This window comes from Pungitius pungitius, chromosome 2 (genome assembly GCF_949316345.1).
Source record: "Pungitius pungitius chromosome 2, fPunPun2.1, whole genome shotgun sequence".
NCBI classification, from domain to species: domain Eukaryota; kingdom Metazoa; phylum Chordata; class Actinopteri; order Perciformes; family Gasterosteidae; genus Pungitius; species Pungitius pungitius.
Window position 1 is genome coordinate 27,732,820 of NC_084901.1, and position 19,132 is coordinate 27,751,951.

The window sequence follows — 19,132 nt, forward strand, 5'->3', positions numbered from 1 at the left end:
AAGACCTCAAATAACCAAATAAATGTAATTGAAAGGGAAAATATATTTTATTTAAATCAATTCCAACAAACTGCTCTCGTTGGTTGGACTACAACCACATCCAGCAGCAGCGTCCTGATTGGCTGAAAAACGTGCACTTTGAACAAGACATTTCCTTGAAACGCCAGTCAGGACCCGGTCTTCATAAAATCACTACGTGCCCTTTTCTACCACCGCCTCCAAAAAAAGGTACCTTTTATCTTTGAGTAAATAGAAAACGTTGAATAGGATCTGGTTCCTGTTTGTTGGATACAGTGAGAGTTCATTAGAGTTTTTACCTGCAAGTTAAGGTAACTTAACCAGCATCGGGCATTATACTGCAGTGCTAAATGAATGGAAGTTGGCTAGTCGTTGATTTTCGTTGTAATTGATCACATCAGTAAAGTATTTTTCTTGATATACCCTTTTAAAAATATAATTATCAATATTGTAGTTCAAGTAGCGTTAAGTGACCCTATGATAGCGGTACGTCTCAAGCAGGAAGCGCTGTGAGTGCTCGTCCCACCCGATCCACTTCACGGGACACGGTGAAATGGGTCCTTGGCGTCCCGTCCCACGCACGGGCGGATTATAACAATACAGACGTAAGTTAAATGAGCTTTGACTTCTTGTGGCTTTTTCTCTTTTTTACTGCTGACTTTCTCAAGCGAGTTTCGCTTTGAGCAAACGTTACGTCATAACTTCCCAGTATAAGAGGTTACTTACCTCAAAGTAGGGACGGCTTCCTCAGAAAACCGAGCCGAACACCTGTATGACCGGTTATGTGTCAGGCAATATCTGGCTTGAGTTCACCTGCTGAGCTTTTGAAAAAAAAATGTTTCTTGTTCTTGTTGTTTTTAAGAAGAAAACCAAGAATGTTTTATATGGCATTTAGAGTTTGTTAATAAACCCTGAACTGCTTCGACAGAGTTCACGATGCTGGATTCCAGAAACCAGAAGAGTCTTCCTTTATGTTTTGTCTCTGCTTCCTCCAAATAGTTGTCACAGTTGAAAGATGTTCTAACTGTTCACGCCTGCAGGATAATGGATGATGTCCACGGAGACGAGCAGAGGGGAGAGGAAAACGTGGATGGTGTGACATTTTTTGCCAAGAGGTAATTCTTGTCATTATTGACTCCTGGTATAAACAGCTGCACGTAAAAAGGAGCGAATTGTGAAACAGGTACAGGTGAAACTCAAAAAATTAGAATATCGTGCCAAAGCTCATTACTTTCAGTAATTCAACTTAAAAGGTGAAACTTATATATTAGTGTATGTGTGTGTGTGTGTATATATATATATTAGTTTCACCTGTAGACTTGGATCCCTCTTTAAAGGCCCTTTAATGCTGATCCAGCGATAATAGTGGACAAAGTGCAACAGAACTAACGGAAGATCGAGCAGAAAGTGGCCAATAATTTTGTGTCACCTTTCAAATGAGTCAAACTTGTTATCAAACTCCTAGATGTGAGTGTCTGCCTTTCCTTTCTCTTTCTCTTTGTCCATTGTTCAGGTTTCCGCAACATTGCGTGTAAAAGCATTGGCATAATTATTTCTACGGAGAGAACTGCTCTTATGGCACACATAAAATGTGTGTTTTGGTATGCGTGCTTGTCTCTGGGTGCACATTTTCAGCTCCAAAGGAAAGCTCAAAGGTGGCAGCAGGACTTCTGAGGAAACCGACTCCGCCCCCCACAGCAAAACATCAGGCTCTGACATGTACCGCTACAGGATGGACTATCCCAGCATGGGAACCTGTGTGATCATCAACAATAAGAACTTCCGCCCCAGCACGGGTAGCTACACACACACACACACACACACACACACTCATTTTATGATCACCTGCCAACAAATTCTATTGAAGATACAACAAGACATTCGTCAATCCATGATTTCTTCAGCGAATTGACGATGTCCTCGGGTGTGAAAAGCCGTCTTTTTTCTTCATGTCTCTAAGTCTGGCTTGTCTCGAGGACTCGGCTGCACCGGTTGTGAGGAAACGCTGTGAAACAAGTTGTGCCTGTTAATACTTGAAACTCTGTAACCTACAGACGCCGCACTTAGTGTTCATCCTCTTAATGATCTAAATTAAACTTTGGCCCTCTTGCTAGTAGTAGGTCAAAACCGCCTGAAGAGTATTGTATTATGCTCCCAGATGTAGGAGAACATACTGGTATTTTGGGCAATACTACTTTTGATACACTACGTTTAGTGACTAAGGACTCGCAGACCCACAGCGACGGATCGTGTCTTTCTCCCAGAATGCTCTCTGTGCAGTCGGATGCTCTCAGTGCCGGTTTAGGACACTCCGTCTCCAACAAGGTGTTTTAAAGTTAGACATGGTCAGGAGGGGGTGGGGTGGCTCTCACATGAAATGAGCACAGCTGTGTTAATTAGATTGTCTTTTGTCTTTGACAACAACAATAAGAAAATGCATAGGGGAAAGGATGTTGGTTTGACAGTTTTATTCTTAACCACATTTCTTTAGACCGACCCTCATCCTGCCTTCGATAAGCGAGACAGATCCGACAAGCTCGGTTCGCTCTCATGAAGGCTGCAATCCGTACAACTGCTGGACCTTCTCCGCTCAGGGAATTAACAGTTTAACTTTAATTTAGTATTTTAGGACTCAGTACTATTGAATAGTTCCCTATCAGGGAACTCGAGCTGCGTAAAGACGCTATGGGAACGCCCCTGCGTGACCGCGTCGTGAAGCACGTGTGAAGGGGGCAGCCCCGGCCGTCGACAGGCCTGCACCACCTGGCGCAGCAGGAGAGCGTCGCGCTGCGTGCACCCCCTCGTCGAGGCTGGGCCCCGGCGCGGCATGCTCAGGCAGAGCCCTCTCGCGGCCGGTCTGGTCTGAGGACAGCCGCCGCGAGGAGGGCTTCGTCTAAAAGACCCTGACGCCTTAGGGGTCAGGGTCCGGAGAGTGATCCCCACCGATGGGGCCAGGGTGTCACCGCATCCTTCGGTGCTCCCTTTACCCCGGTACTCTCCGGGAGTCAGTCCGCTGTCCCCGCCGCCGCTTCGGGGCTCGGCCGGTTCCATTCTCATTGTTCCACACTACCGGGAGTTCCGGAGGTTCGCTTTTGGGGACAAAGCTTACCACCACTTGGTTCTTCCACTCGGCCTAGCCCTCTCACCCCAGAGGTATAACTAATGTGTGAATGCCGCCCTGGCGCCAGGGCATCTCCAGGGCATCCGCATTTCGAGCTTTACAAGCAACGGGTTGATTCTAGCGCCATATGCACAGCGCATCAGCCTGCTGGGGCTGAGGCGCAACGCCAGGAGAAGTGTGCTGTCCCCAGTGCACTGGACCACCTTCCCCGGCGTTACTTGGGATTCGACCATGACGCGGGCACACTCGTCTCCCGCTCGAGCAGTTTCAACCCCTCGCGCAGTCGAGCCAGGCCAACCATGGGGGCATGGGGCCATGAGGTTCTCCCCGAAGGAAAACCAGCGCCGTCTGGTCAAGATCACTCGGCGTTGCCTGCAGGCCCTGGCCCAGGGGGCAGGCACTCTGTTGAATCAGGGGCCGAGGCCCAGGGACTGGAGACTCCATCCCGGTGTGGTGGAACTCCTCTGGTAACACCTTGGCACTGCTGAGTTGGACCTGTTTACCTCCAGAGGGACGCCGGTTCGTCGTCTGTTTTTCCTGGTTGCGCTGCCCCCAGGGGTTCTAGTATGGTTCACAGATCTTTCGTCGCTCCTCGCAGGTCCTCTGTGGGAGACCCCCACCAGGGTGGACCTGCGGGCTCAGGCATTGAGGGCCCTCTTGCACCCTCGCCTTAGGCCATGGAGACTGGCGGCGTAGCCCTTGAGGGTACCCGCCTCCTAGGAGCCGGTCTCTCGACCCATCCTCCACTCTAGAGCCCCCGCCACAAGGAAGATGTATGCCGGTAGATGGAAGCTCTTTGCCACTTGGTGCGGGCAACGTCAGCTGGACCCAGTCAACTGCCCGGTGGGTTCAGTACTGGAGTTCCTGCAGGAGCGCTTTGCCACAGGTTTATCCCCGTCCACTATCAAAGTGTATGTGGCGGCCCTGTCTGCATCCCATGCCCTACTAGACGGGCGCTCTCTAGGGAGACACCCGCTAGTATCCCGCTTCCTTCATGGCACTCTGAGGCTGAGGCCAGCAGCTAGCACTAGAGTTCCGTCCTGGGACTTGGCCATCGTACTCGAGGGTCTCTCCGGTGCTCCCTTCGAGCCCATGGCAGAGGTCGCAGTGAAGTATGTGGCGCTTAAGACCCTCTTCCTGCTCGCTATTTCTTCCCTCAAAAGAGTTGGAGATATGCAAGCCCTCTCGGTGGCCCCTTCGTGCTTGGAATTTGCACCCGGTATGGTGAAGGCGTTCCTACTTCCCTCCCCCGGCTATATTCCCACGGTCCCGTCCGCTTCGGTCGGACCTATTGTGCTGCAGGCTTTCTGTCCTCCCCCGTTTCTGACTTCGGACCAGACGAAGCTCAACCTCCTCTGCCCAGTTAGAGCCCTAGACTTGTACGTCCGCAGGACCGCCCTGTGTAGGCTCTCTCACGAACAGCTGTTCGTATGCTTCGGGCCCCCCAATACTGGTGGCCCAGTCACTAAGCAGAGGATGAGCAAGTGGGTGGTGGAGGCCATCACACTTTCTTACGAATCGGCCGGCCAGCCCGCACCTTTGGCTGTCCGGGCCCATACTACTAGGGGTATGGCGGCTTCTAAAGCCCTTAGGTCGGGAAGAGTGTCGCTTCACAACGTTTGCATGGCGGCAGGCTGGTCCTCTCCCCACACGTTCTTGAGGTTCTACCACCTGGACCTTAACGCTACACCTGGAGCACAGGTGCTCTCATCTGAGTGTGCGTCTTGAACTTCACACCACGGTGACTTGCTCGTATGGTGAGTGGGTATAGGTGTTCAGGGAGCGAAGGTTACATACGTAACCGAGAGACGTTTTCCCACCATATTTCCTTATGTTCTCTCCATCACATCTTCCCCTTTTCTCCACTACGTTTTCATGGAGGTGAAGTGGTTAGGAAAAGATGTAGGACATCATTCATTTAAAAAAAACTCCACCACAGTGTAGGTCTTTTTCCATGTGAGACATGGAACAGTAGTTAAATCAAATAAACCAGGGCCACATTGTATACAGCTACTTCAGATTCAGCTTCCTGGTGTGGATCCCTGTCACACTGTGGCGGCTTCCTTGGACTCTGGAATGGAACCGAGCCATCGTTAAAGTTATCAGTAATGTCTGCCACAAAAGCTTCTCATAGGGGTGCTCCAGAATCTACTCCGAACCCCCATCAGTTTCTGGGTACATTCACCTGTGTTTTGTTATTTCAGAGACTCTGTTCACTCTATAGAACAAATCACCATTTTGTGCTGAAGCCTGTGCGTTTCTACCTTTGCTTCTCTGCATGTCTCTCTAGGCATGAGTGCTCGCAACGGGACGGATGTGGACGCCAACGACGCTATGAAAACCTTCTCGGCACTGGGTTATAAGGTGAAAATAGCCCAGGATCAGACTGTGGACCAGATGGTACAGCTGCTGCTTGACGGTAATGGAAACGTGCCACTTTTTGTTCGCTCGAGGTGTCTGATGTTAAAGTGCAATGCTCAACAACCTGCCTATTTTTAGATGCATTTGTTTTTCAATACAACTAAAATAAATGAGCACAAACGATATCACACGGCAAAGTATCTTCATGGCGTATTTAATAAACTGGATTGGATACAAAGATGAAAAGAATAAATAATATTGAGGCGATGAGTGGCACGTGGAGTAGCGTGGTGCACTAGGAACCGCAAGGTTGGCGGTTCAAATCCCAGGCTGCTCCATGTGCCATGTCGTAGTGTCCCTGAGCAAGCCAGCTGACCCCTAATTGCTCCCCAAGCAAAATGTAAACCATGGGTTAAAATGCAAGGTAAGTCGCTTTGGATCAAAGCTAAATGACATGTAATGTAATAATAGTTTTATTAAAAGGTTCCCTTCAGTGACTCAAAGGAAGTTGGCAGTCCTGATATGTAGACTTTTATATTTTTTTCCATTCATTCATTCATTAGTTATGATTGAGCTTTACATATGAATAGTTTAACATTTAATTTTTAAATATATATATTTTTATTTATAGGACTTTAAATAAGTGTTCCAAAGTTGGATCTGGGGTCATTTTTTGCATTTACATAATAAACAGCGTTACGGTAGCAACATGCGGCAATCTCTAGATGTCAATGTCTGACACTGGTTTCTCTTTTTGATTCCAAAACTCACTCATTAGCTCCACAAATGTCTGTACAATTGGTTCACAAATCATCTATCTATGAACATACAAGATCTGCGCTATTAAAGACAGAACATATGTTCTATGCGTCTCCAGAGTCCAAGAAGGACCACGGCAACAGTGCGTCGTTCGTGTGTGTCCTGCTGAGTCATGGGGACGAGGGCTTGATATACGGCACCGACGGCTACGAGAAGTTAGACGTCCTGACGAAGTTCTTCAAAGGAGATCGCTGCAGGAGTCTGGTGGGGAAACCCAAACTCTTCTTCATACAGGTGAGGTTAGGGTCCATGTAGGCAACTTCATTCCTCGGGTCCTGCTGCGATGACGGAGGAATGCCTACATGTACCACGATGCATTGCAATGAGGAGTCTACTGCTTCGATTAACAACGAGAACCCCCACTGCTTATGATGATCATGATATTCCTTTAATGATCCCCCTTAGGGGAATGTGGGGGCGGTAGCAGCTCAAGCACAGGGAAACAAATTAAGATAATAAATAAAACACATACAGTAAATATGAGAAAATAGAAAATTTACTTTTGTATATTCATATATTATACGGTGCCTTGCATAAGCATTCACCCCCGTTGGACTTTTCTACTTTTTGTCATGGTATAACCACAGGATAAAATTTGCTTCATTGGGATTTTATGTAATGGACCAAGACAAAGTAGTCCATTATCTTAAAGTCGGGTGAAAGTTTACATGGATTTCAAAATGAGTGTTGAGTGCATATGTATTCAAATGTAAATGAGTTAGAGAAGCAACCAGGAGTCCCCTGATAACTCTGGAAGCTGTGTACTCCCCAAATGTGACCTTTATGAAACAGTGGCAAGAAGAAATCTGCTGTTGAAGTAAACTATAAGAAATCCCATTTGTAATTTCCCACGAGCCATGTGGAAGAGACCTAGTGGAACAAGGTGGTTCGGTCAGAAGAGTCCAAAATGGAACCTTTTGGCCTTAATGCAGAGCACTATGTGTGGAGGAGGTACAGGGAAGCTAGTCAGAATCGAGGGGAAGATGGATGGATGGAGCTAAATACAGCGCAATTCTCTAAGAAAATATGATGCAGTGCAAAAGACTTGAGTCTGGGGCAGAGGTTCATCTTCCAGCAGGAAACCGACCCTAAACATAAAGTCGGGGGACGACGACGAATAGATCTAAAAAAAAAAAAGAGCCTCTCATCTGTCAGAAGTGGCCGCTCATGCGTGGGACCTTTCTGTAATTCTTACAATAGCAAAGTCATCCGTGTACACATGACACATGTGGTTTAGAGTAAAGCATGTTCCTGTTTTAAAATTGCCCAGTCAGAGCCCACACCTCAATCCAATTGAGCATAGCTGGTGGAAAAACACCCCAAAAAAAAATTATAGCAAAAAGGGGTTCTACCAAGTATTGACTCTGGGGGAGGGGAATACTTATGCATCAAACACTGTGCACTTTTTGTTCACTGTCACAATAATTAACTTTTTTTTGTTGTGTTGATCAAATGGGAATAAATATATTTAAGTCCTGCATGAGTGTATATGTGTATATATTAAGGCTGTTAAAAGTTCACTTATTAATCTATGAGACAATTTTGCATGATGCCAAAAAAACACCATCACGTGTCATGCTCATGCTTGTCGCCCCCTAAAGGCTTGCCGGGGGATGGAGCTAGACGGAGGGTGCCAGATCGAGTCTGACAGTGTGGACGCGCAGACGTTGGACAGGATCCCTGTGGAGGCCGACTTCCTGTACGCCTATTCCACGGCTCCAGGTAACCTTACGTTGCAGCCGTTGGATGAAGGCTGACCGCGAGTGCTTTAATGCAGCAAACTGTCCCGCAGGCTACTACTCTTGGAGGAACACCACTAATGGCTCGTGGTTCATGCAGTCGCTGTGCGAGATGCTGCGGCGTTTCAGCGGCCAGCTGGAGCTGATGCAGATCATGACCCGGGTCAACCACAAGGTGGCGCTGCACTTTGAGTCCTCCTCTAACATGCCCGGGTACAGCGGCAAGAAGCAGATCCCCAGTATTGTGTCCATGCTGACCAAAGATTTCTACTTTCCTAAGATCTCCGATTGACTTCTGTTCTCTTTTACCTTTTGTAAAAGCATTGAATAGTTCATGTAGAAGAGGAGAGCATTAGCGTTAATTGTGTGGGGGCTTCGATGAGAACCCAAATGCATTAGGACACATGGGATCAGATCAAGTCACAGTGATCCTCAATCAGGGGTTTTAATGATTTATTTTTTCTGTATTGTCTTCTTAGAAAATGTTTGATTATCGGGTGTTGCAGAAAAATATACTTGGGGGTGGTGGGACAGTTTCCACACATGCACGTTAGAGGTTGTGGATGTGATTTTAACATAATGCTGTATATTCAAAGAGTGAACAGCACCCACACTGTGTCTGCTTTGGACAATTTTTGAATCCAATAAATGTACAAAGTAAAAATATCAAACCAGAACTTTAAAAAGGTAGTGACCCGTTGCGTATGTGGCAGTGATGAATGAATGTGATGAATCGACCTAAAATAAGCTGAACAACACACTGATAATTATCCTAATGCCAATGAAATAAATAGCCCTAATGTGGGAGAATATCTAAAATGCTTATTTCCTTCTTCAGGTGGTCAGTGAGGTAGTGCTCTGTACTCTGGCTGTTTAGGTCTGACTGAGATTGATTGATTCAGAAAAGATAAAGGGATAATACAATTACAGACAGTTATTGGAATTGTTATTGGAAAAACTAAAGTAAAGTTTATTTCCACTGTGGTCTTTGTTTTGTCATGTCCACACAGACCGTCACCATGGAAGCACCGAGAGACAAAAATGTGTAAAAGTGTGTTTACCTTCCATGGAACTAAATCTAAAGGTGTAACTCAGTTGATTTTATATAACCGGAAACTGCATCCGTATCAGACTTTAGACCCATTTCACTTTTTTTGCCAGTCCTAAAGTGTATAAAGATGAAGTACTATCCTGCCAAACTTAATCCTGCCAAACATAATCAAACTAAACACCCAGTAAAGATAATTGATATGATCCTGTTTATTGGGGCTGCTTTTCATGACTCCTCATGATCTATTGACACATTGACCACTGCAGATAAACGAAGCGATGGCGGGTCACCGCTGAAAGTCAGGACATGATTATTTTCTTATCGTATCCGTGCACCTTATTCCAAAACACCTCAGACCCACCTTGGACCTCCCGTCCATACATCCGCATGGACAGGGGCCGTGAACCTGCTGTTGAGCCCCGCTGCCTTTGCAGTGTTGAACAGTTACACGTCTCTAGGGGGCGCCAGAGAGACGCGCCGCGGCTTCTGGGGAACGGCTTTCCTTGAAATTAATCAGCAGTCCAGCAGAGGGAAACATTCCAGGAACTGAAATTGTGTTTAGACATTTAACCCCATAATGCACGCACAGATAATGTGCATCTCATACGGGTCGTTTTTGTTACGTGTGCCGACAAGCGGGTTCCTGTGTTTCATTTCAGCTGTCGCTCCTGTCTTTGTGTACCTCAATACTTTGAACCAGGGTTACTTGTTTATCAGGTCTTTCTGGGAAAGTGTTCACTTGCTCACTTAGTTTATCAGAACTCCTCATTCTTGGCTGCAAGGGGTGTTTGTGGGTGTGTGTTTAAGTCAGATGGAGATAACCCTGATGGCCGTGACCTGGGAGTATGGCTGTTTATAACTTCATCCTGACACTTCACTCATATTTAGTTCAAATGACCGTGTAAACAGTGACTACCAATTAGTAATAATACATAATATGTAGTAGTAAAACATTTTCTTTTATAAAGTTGATAAGCCTATACAAACATGTATCAAATGTATTCCCATACGATTGAGTTTTAGCTAATTTATGAAACAACTTCCTAATTGAAACTTGTTCAGTGTGAACCCACATTTTTAATGATAGGACATCTGTTCGGTGCAGGTGAAGTGAAAATCGGTACTTTCTAAATAGCTGCAGGTGAGCCGTCTGGTCTTTCACACACTAACACACACACACACACACACACACGGGCGCTTAAAGTTACTTGTTTCGTTTCTGACATCGACCGCGCAACAAGGAAACGAGGAAATGAGGCAGAGGAAGTGAAAATGAAATCGAGCTCAAAGATCGTCTATTTTTGAAGCGAGACCAGTCCAAACGCCACAATACAACATTGCCTTGGCAAAGGATTGTTTCAGATTACAAAGAAGAGTATTAAGCGTAAATATCTTTACAGGGCACGAGTTACACGAGGTAATTCTTTTTTAATTTTAATGATATGTACATTTGGGTAAACTAGTAACAAATGCAAAGGGACTACAGATGAAAAAAACAGCCTTCTTTGTAATATTGTAGTGCTACACAATTAGCTTTTTAACTGAAAATATTAGATGAACCTGCGTGTTGGCTGCATACGCCGGTCAGTTGGCTTCAGTGACACCGAGAAATAAAAATCAAAGTGAGCCCTCTATGTTTGATCGCGCACGCGCGCGCTAGTGACTTCCGTGAGGCCGCTCGGATCGACCCAAAGCGAGAGCGCGAGAGCAGGAGGGGGTTTCCAGCTCGAGCCCCTCGCTTATCGAACAGAAACAGAAAGAACCGGCGGTGGGGCTCTGCTTTCTGCCACGCGGAACAGGACGCACCGCCCCGCTCGTTGTCGCGGCTCGCGGCCCCGCAGGTAACATCCCGTCAGCTCGTTCACGCTGCGGACGGCTCGCTAGCTCGACGTGTAAGTGAAAGTAGTTTTTGTAGTTTTTGCTCGGCGTTTGTTTACATTGGTTTTCACTTCTGCCTCTACTTGCGTTTGGGTCCGCACGCTAGCAAACGGGAGACATACGGACCGCGTTGTGCCGGTTTGACATTTTAAAAGTTTCGTAGTTTGGACCGTTACGTGGGGAGAAATGGATCGGCTCGTGAACATTCTTCATGCTGTATTCAGGTGTCTGTGCAGGTCTTAGTAAATCAGAGTGCTGTCAGGAGTACGTCATTTGTACTGAAACTCACGTAATGTATCACGATCTGCAATTTGCAACGTGTTTTATATCGTTATCCACACTCCCTGGCTACTGGTGCGATTTTCCTACCTCTTGAAAACAAAGTATGACTCATTGTGCCATTAGAAAAAAAGAACACATTGTCTCACAGTATTACAACTAGCAGTATTGGTCTGACACCGACTGAATGAATTATCCTCATCATGATATTATCACTAGTCCAGTCATAACAGTATAACTAATATACTGCGTACTATTTATGCTTTAAAAGACCACAGTGGCCACTGTTATGTAGTTGAACCTTTTGTACCGCAGGCAGCTCGTGCTGTGAGCTGGATGCAGTTGGAAGGCTCATAAAAAGTGATAACATGGTGCACTTGACGCAGTGCCATGTCACCCTGTTCGACCTGCGGGGGAGCGCGCTCCCGCGTCAGGCTCACTGGGCTCACTGGGCTCACCGGACTTTGACCACATCAGGCTGCGGGGATCATACCGCTGCTCTTGAATCACACGCTGCAGCAACAAGATGCTGCCTTCTCTTCTAGGTCTTTCCATCCTCCAGCCACTTGTCCTGTCTTGTATGATCTGTAGTTTAAGGTTGATTGCAGGTGAGATAGTGCAAGTTCACTGTCATGGACTTTTATGACTTTTATCTCTACAACACAGATAACATGGAACTCTCCCTCCTTTGTTTTGTTATCAGAGGTTTGTTTGTATGAAAAATAAGCTTAAAGGTGCAGCGTGTCAGATTAGGATGGATCTAGTGAGAGGCTGCAGATTGCAAACAACTGAAACTTCTCCCACGTGAATCTGTTAAAGGCTCAATCTAGAGCCAGCGTTTGGTTTGTCCCTTCTGGGCTACTGCAGGAGCAGGGAGGCACGCCCTGTACATATGAATGGGTCTCCTTAAACTGACAAAAACACAGCCGATGTTATTGTGAGGCTAGCATTCACTAAAGAAGTATATTGGTATTGTATCAGGTTTCTGCTCATGGATCCCTGTGAATGCTGCACACTGCTCTGTTTAAGTGGTTGCTTTCTCTCATGTTAGTTGACACAGTAGCCAGTAATCAGTAATAATTTCATCATCATAATGTACTATTATGAATGGTTGAATTCCTATTGTCTAATTCCTATTCATAATAAAGTTGTGTTTGTGTGCTCTCACAGGACACAATGCCGGTAGAGAGGATGAGGATGAGGCCTTGGCTGGAGGAACAGATTGATTCCTGTCAGATACCAGGACTCAAATGGGTTAACAAAGTAAGTTTACACTGACACACACGCACACACAGATTAATTTTGTTTTTCAAGAGCTGACAAAATGTAAATGTCTCTAGGAGAAGCGAATCTTCCAGATCCCATGGATGCATGCTGCACGTCATGGCTGGGACCTGGAGAAAGATGCTCCGCTCTTCATGAGATGGGCCATACACACAGGTAACACTCGCATGTAAACACACACTCAGCCGCTCTCCCTTTTCTATGATTTATCATGCCAACCAGACAGCGCACCGCCTGTCTGTCTCAAATCAAAGAATCCCCACATTTGTGGAATGTTTTGTTTTTTAAGATGGAAACTAAATGGTCCAACTTGTAGGAGTTTGATATTCAGGGAGGTCAGAGAACGCTCGAAAAGCATGAGAGTCGCAAAACTCATTGCTGCTTCAATCAAGATGAAAATAGTATTTTAAAAATTATGTTTTTTAAATATTTAAACGTTTTGTTTTGTGGGAAAAATAAAGGTTAGGGCTAAGCTGTGGTTAAATTAAATAACAATAACCAACCCCCGTCATGTTACAGTGCATCGTCACACTCATCAAATGCAGAAAAGAAAACAAGTAAAATGTTGTCTTTTCCGCCTCACAGACCGGTTTCATGTTAGACAATATTTTGCGGAACGGTCTTTAAGGTGTGGCGGGTAGAGACAAAAAAGAATAACCACAGACACAATAAACCCGTATTTTAAGTATCACTGCCTGTTAAATGAACCTGCTCTTTTGTCTCCTGAGGTTTTTTTTCCCATCAAACAGTAAAATGAAACAAATTGAAGTTGTGTATTCCGTCTGTGCGGCCCGTTACCAAATGGCACGTGGACTAGTACTGGCCCGCAGCCCGGTGGTTGGGGACCACTGGTCCACAGTAGAATAAGCAGTGAAATACAAGTTGCAGAATTTTTAAATAAAACCTAATTGAATAATTCCGTACCAGGATGAAACGGTTACTTTGGCGACAGTACATTCCATATTTTAATTCGCAAACTGGATAAATCTTGAGGGATTTTCTGTCTGTGTGTGCATGCAGGAAAATACCAGCCAGGCACAGACCGTCCAGATCCCAAAACGTGGAAGGCAAACTTCCGCTGTGCCATGAACAGCCTCCCGGACATCGAGGAGGTAAAGGACAAAAGCATCAAAAAGGGAACAAATGCCTTCCGGGTGTATAAGATGCTCTCCTCCTCAGAGAGAAGCATGAAGAAAGGTGAGTGCTGCAGCTCTGGTTAAAACAAACGCACCCCTTTCATACGATATATATATCGATATATCGTGGCTTTGAAATTGATCTGTGAAAGGTGTGTGTTTCTGTCTGCATGTCCATTTAGGAAAGAAGAAGACTGACAAGGAGGGGAAGCCCAAGGGAAATAAACAGGTAGACGCTCGCATCTCAATTACACATAATCCTCAAGGCGGTGTGCAGCTGAATAACCAGCAGCACGAATGCGACATAATAACACCAGCGAAGAAGAGCGCGATTGTCATTTCACCGGCATTTTTACTGGCAAATGTTGCAGTCTACAGAGTAAAAGATCTGTGGAAGCTGCAGTGTTTTCCCTTCCCTTATTTGAGGGGAGCGCCCTGTCTCCCCTAGAAGGTCATCTTCATTTAGTTTGAGCTCCATTAATAACACCCTGAAAAAGGAAAAAAGTTCTGCACCAACAGAGGCGGAAATATGTCTGTGCACGTTGTGCTCACACCAGCGGACTGACTACTAGTCTGGATCAGCTCCTGTGAGCCGCTGTCATTTCTCGATTTATTCATCAGCGTTGTTTTCTCCCCATCAGGTAGCTTCTCCGTCTCCAGACAGGACGCTTCCTGACGCTCTTGTGGGACCGATTGATCGTGTCCTGCATGGTGAAGTCAAACTGGAAGTGATCAAAGAGGAATCACCAGAGTTTACCCTGATGGACAGTACTTCAGGTACTTCACCAGCATACTTTTACCTTAAACTAGTGTTCTATAGCTATTTACTCTCATACCTGGTTTTAGGCCTATTTAATATTTCTGCTTGGACAAGTTTCATCTAATAGCCAACAAAATGCTTTTTACATTTGATCATAAATGGCGGTTATTTCCACGGAAATAAGCCGCGCCCCCCCCCCAGCGTGAATGAAGCGGGACGCAAATTATGCAAATGAATCACAAATAGTCTGGCGAGTAATCTCATGCAGCGGAGAGACTACTACCCCTTCTGGTAACATTGTATTTAGAGATCGAGAGTGACTGTCATAAATGTTATTGTGCAATGTATTTATATTCCATATCTCATTTCAAAGTGTGTGTATGTGCACGCACGCACACATAAAATCAAAGCAGTGTTTTGATTGGATATCTATTGAATAACCACACTGGTACAGCTAATGGTTAACCTTATCTCATCACTGGGTGTGTGTGTGTGTGTGTGTGTGTGTGTAACTTGGTCTCTCCACACACTCAAGAGGGAGCGATCAATAATTCATGCATTCAGCCTGTCATTACATTTCCCATGTGTCCATTCACGGTTCAGTGGAAGACCACATGATCGCCAGCGAGCAGCTGCCATTCGTCTGTCAGACCATTGAAGTGACCACTGAGAACGAAGAGCAGACAGTGAGCTCCTCCCACTCCTACCCGCTCCAGATCTCCCCTGTGTCTTCATGCGGCGGTGAGCCCCACTTGCATGCACACTTACACGCGGTGCTTTGGCGCATTGATGTTCCGGTAACGGGCATGAATACTGTTGGGTACATTGGAACAGGCTTGTTGATGTTACGTGTGTGCTAATATCCTTCAAAAGCCCAAACATGTTTATTATTTAATTATATAACATCTGACGATGACCCCGTGAGCTGTTGATGCCTTACATCATTCCCTATTACATCATCAACATAAAGCGTCTGCTTCCTCTGTAGTTGTATGTATTTATTGCATACAACTTGCTTACAATTAAAGTAAATTTACTACTATCTACATTGTTTTCTATGATGTCATTTTTCTGCATTCTTTCTATAGTTGTTGCTATTATTTGAACGGCCAAGCTGCAAATCAATCGGCTTTGGGCGGGTTGAGTAGTAGCCGTAAATCCTGCTTCGGCTGTAGTTTTATAACACGGACAAATTAACGGCTTGGACCTTTTAGCAGCGAGCAAGTACCACACCCAACATGAAAGCACTCTTCCCTCTGTTAAAAGTCCATATCCATGCATGCTCATTGGAAACCCGTGTACCCATTATCTCACATCTCCATGTGTATTCCTCTCCTCCCAAACCAGTCATTCCGGCAGAGTGGGTTACACCTGTAACCCTTCCATCTGCTGCTCTGTGGTTCTGCCTCACTTACTTAATCGTTACTTAATTCTACATCCATGTGAACAAACTATGACGTTCCCTGAATGCTAATGAATCAACTGCTTTTTCGTGCCTTTTTATACATATTTGTTTGTTTCTACAGGGAGCGACACAGACAGTGACACAGAAGACACCAAAGACGTGAGTCTCAATTGTACACACCTACAAAGTGATGAATGAAGGATTCACTGCTTCAATCTTTGGAGGAACTGGTTTTTTAGCTTTTACAAGCTTCCTGCTGAAACAGGGTGTGCTAGTGTGTTAGTGTGTGTGTGTGTGTGTTCCTTCCTGTAATGTTGAGTAAGACTGAGAAAAGGGAGGACCTTGTCAGGAACTGTGGCTGTCAAACATTAACAGACACACACACACACACACAGTACCTGTTATCAGTGCTAAGAGTACTGGGTTCCTATCTACGTTATAATGTAGAAACATTTACTTTAAATCCTGATAGCAAAATTAAAAATATATAATATTTATATATACACGCTGTTACATGGAGTACTCAGTAGGAAATGCAGTCACATTGAGACTTTTTAAATGTAATGCCTTTTAACTACTGTGGATTGTACTGTGGTCACAGATGTGCTGATTCAGCTCCATGTTTTACCACAACATGCGTCAGCTAAAGCTTTACGTCTTGACTGTTCTTCTTTTCATTCCTCTTCTCCCGTTGACTGACAGGATGTCAGCGCGGCGTGGAGGCGGGACTACAACACGCCGGTTCTCAGGGTTCCCACTTGTTCCCTGCCCGGCATGGCGAGCTTCGTCAGCGCCAGCAAGCCCAACTTCCGGGTCACCAGCACGCGAGACCCGACCCCGCTCATCAGCTACCACACTGACGGCTGGACGCCGAGCTACGGCCAGGACTCCCCGGCGTCGCCAGCCAGCCAAACCCACGAGATGCGCGCGAGCGTCATCATGAAGACGTCGGATGTGACGCCCTCCTGACCGCCGACCCCCAAGCGAGGGCGTGTCATCGCTGCTTCATGGGCATAGGAACGACAGACATACCTTGTTTCCTCTTTCGGGGGGACGGGCGGGCAGTGGGGGCGTGGAGCAGGATACATGGCGAGCTGCACACACCTCGCTTCTGCGTGGGCGATGACGCCTCTCAGAGTTCTGACTGGTGGTGCCGGGACATTTATGACTCCGCCCCTTTTTGTGGGCGGGTCTGCGTGATGTAAATGTGGCCGAGGGTAGAAACATGTACATGTGGAATTGAAGGTCATCCACATCCATTTGGACACTATCTGGCCTCTATTTGGAAAGCATGATGGGTCACATGTCCCTGGGAGACCGTGTCCTCTGCTGCTTTGTGCACTCAAACGTACAGCATGCCCAATGAAATTTGCCATTGATATGGAATGAGAGAAAACTGTCTTTTACTTGTTCTTTGAATCGGTATTGCCTTAGTGTGAAGATACATCCATCAGCTGTGTTGTGCTTTTTATCAAACTAATGGTTCCTCGCTGTTCGTCATAGGAAGCCATTTTTTGTTATACCTAATTAAGTATTTTATTTCTGAATCAACACCTTTTTAAATGTCGTCTCACCGTGAGGCATTAGAACTGATCACCTGCAATCTTAGAGCAGTGTAAGCATGACACTAAATGCTTTACCGCAGCACGGGCATGGTGCAGAGAACGGCCGACACGGAGGACCAGCAGTCACAAGCCCGCTGTTTCATCCAGATAAGGATCTCGGGCCTGATTGAGCCCTGCAAGGTGTGTGTGTGTGTGTGCGCATGCGTGCGCGTCTGGAGAACATCAGGATAACATGATTAACCAACACATACAGACGGAATAAGCGACGGCTCAATGACAGGATGAGTTGTCCTCGCCTCGGCCCCCTGGCCTTAATAATGTACATAGCTCATATGTATGGCAGCTTCAGCACCTTATGGTCAGCAGTGTGTGTGTGTGTGTGTGTGTGTCATTGAAGACGTGTAGCTGGATCCCAGCTATCTGTGCTTTAGTCTACCACAGACTCATGCAGCAGGCTTTCAGGAATGTAACGGCAGTGTTTTCTTTTGGAGGGAGGCGGAGGGGTGTGTGTGTGTGTGTGTTTGTGTGTGTGTGTGCGTGCGTGCGTATGCACACTGCGAACGTGTCCTGACCCGGTTAACTGGGTTCCAAAGGCACAAACCTCCTCTCACACACAGTCAGAGGGCTTAGAGGAAGGAGGCTGAATCTCAGGGTTTCAGACGCCCACCTGAACTTGCTGGCAGCAATCTGCTGGCAGTCGTGCACGTTCCTGAAGTGAGAAGTTGGGGCTCCGGAAGACTGCATCATCAGCACAGGCTGTGGTTCTGTCGTTGTTTAGTCCCGTTCTAAACTTCCTGTTTCCCTCTTTTTTTTGTTTTGTTCTTTCATTCTCTCTAATTTGGAGCACTTAGCCAGTCGCCTTCATCCTGACGTCTTTGAGAGTAATTTTGAGGCCTTCAATGCAAGCGTGTGCACAGAATGACAAATGGTGGCAGAAAAATCAAAGATATTCCAAATTTGTTGTTTTTTCAAAGGTATTATTAACGCAAGCCTAGCTTAGCGATGTATGAATTCATCTGAAAGAAGAAAAAAAGCATGAAATGTAGTGTTAAGTTATGACTTATGAGTGTATCAGAAAAGCTACCTGTGCTTGCAGTTAGCACACTAAAGCACAATTAGAGCAGGACAAATAGGAATCAGCCAATGTTTAGAACCCAACCACTAGAGAGACTAATCTAAGGGGGCGTGGTCTACTTCCATGGCAGACTTTGGAATGTTTCTCTCCATGTGCCTTTTCATTTTCTTTATTCCTCGTGCTCGTACTTCTTTATTGTTTTTTTGTTTTGTTAACACCTGCCTTTTTTTTCAATTTACGAATGCATTTTTATCCTAATGAAATTTTTAGTTTTTTTCCCCCCATGCCATCAACTGTAAGTAAAAAAGCCAATGTGCCTAAAGACTAAAGGCTCTACGTGTTGCTGTGCACACAAACCGAATGCTTAAAATATAGAATCCCGAGGGAAAAGCTCCTGACCTGCTCGGTGATTCACTTTGACCGCTTCAAAAGAATCACTCAAGTGCTCTTTCTCAAGTCGAGTCTGTTTGGTCACGTATGCAAAGGGGATGGCGTCGCTGCCGAAGGTCGTGCTCGACGAGGTGTAATGGTGCGGTTAGAGAAAAAGTGTGTGATGGTGTAGCCCCGGGCTGCTTTTTGCTTTCTACCAATCAGCGGCCAGTGAGAGGCCACAGGCGTCTCAGAGGAAAACACCTCGCTCA

The 19,132-nt window shown here is 45.9% G+C and overlaps 2 protein-coding genes across 10 annotated transcripts; both read left to right on the forward strand.

Moving 5' to 3' along the window:
• Positions 1–123: 123 nt before the first annotated feature.
• On the forward strand, positions 124–9,402 carry casp3b (caspase 3, apoptosis-related cysteine peptidase b). Of its 5 annotated transcripts, none has more exons than XM_037462086.2 (8): positions 146–228; positions 503–623; positions 1,059–1,133; positions 1,654–1,814; positions 5,430–5,558; positions 6,378–6,553; positions 7,921–8,041; positions 8,112–9,402. In XM_037462086.2, the coding sequence occupies exons 3-8, from the start codon at positions 1,063–1,065 to the stop codon at positions 8,348–8,350; spliced, it is 897 nt and encodes a 298-aa protein (XP_037317983.2). In that variant the 5' UTR covers positions 146–228; positions 503–623; positions 1,059–1,062; the 3' UTR covers positions 8,351–9,402. The 5 variants fall into 5 exon arrangements, with proteins under 5 accessions (XP_037317982.2, XP_037317983.2, XP_062416718.1 ...); XM_037462087.2 differs by having other exon boundaries at positions 170–228; positions 517–623; XM_037462085.2 differs by lacking the exon at positions 503–623 and having other exon boundaries at positions 124–228; positions 8,112–9,400.
• A 1,376-nt stretch (positions 9,403–10,778) lies between these two features.
• On the forward strand, positions 10,779–18,691 carry irf2b (interferon regulatory factor 2b). 5 transcript variants are annotated; one of them, XM_037461671.2, is made up of 10 exons: positions 10,779–11,001; positions 11,582–11,874; positions 12,437–12,529; positions 12,607–12,706; positions 13,571–13,747; positions 13,869–13,915; positions 14,328–14,463; positions 15,050–15,187; positions 15,973–16,010; positions 16,554–18,691. In XM_037461671.2, the coding sequence occupies exons 3-10, from the start codon at positions 12,443–12,445 to the stop codon at positions 16,818–16,820; spliced, it is 990 nt and encodes a 329-aa protein (XP_037317568.1). In that variant the 5' UTR covers positions 10,779–11,001; positions 11,582–11,874; positions 12,437–12,442; the 3' UTR covers positions 16,821–18,691. The 5 variants fall into 5 exon arrangements, with proteins under 5 accessions (XP_037317568.1, XP_037317569.1, XP_037317570.1 ...); XM_037461672.2 differs by having other exon boundaries at positions 11,582–11,811; XM_037461673.2 differs by having other exon boundaries at positions 10,779–10,950.
• Positions 18,692–19,132: the final 441 nt, after the last annotated feature.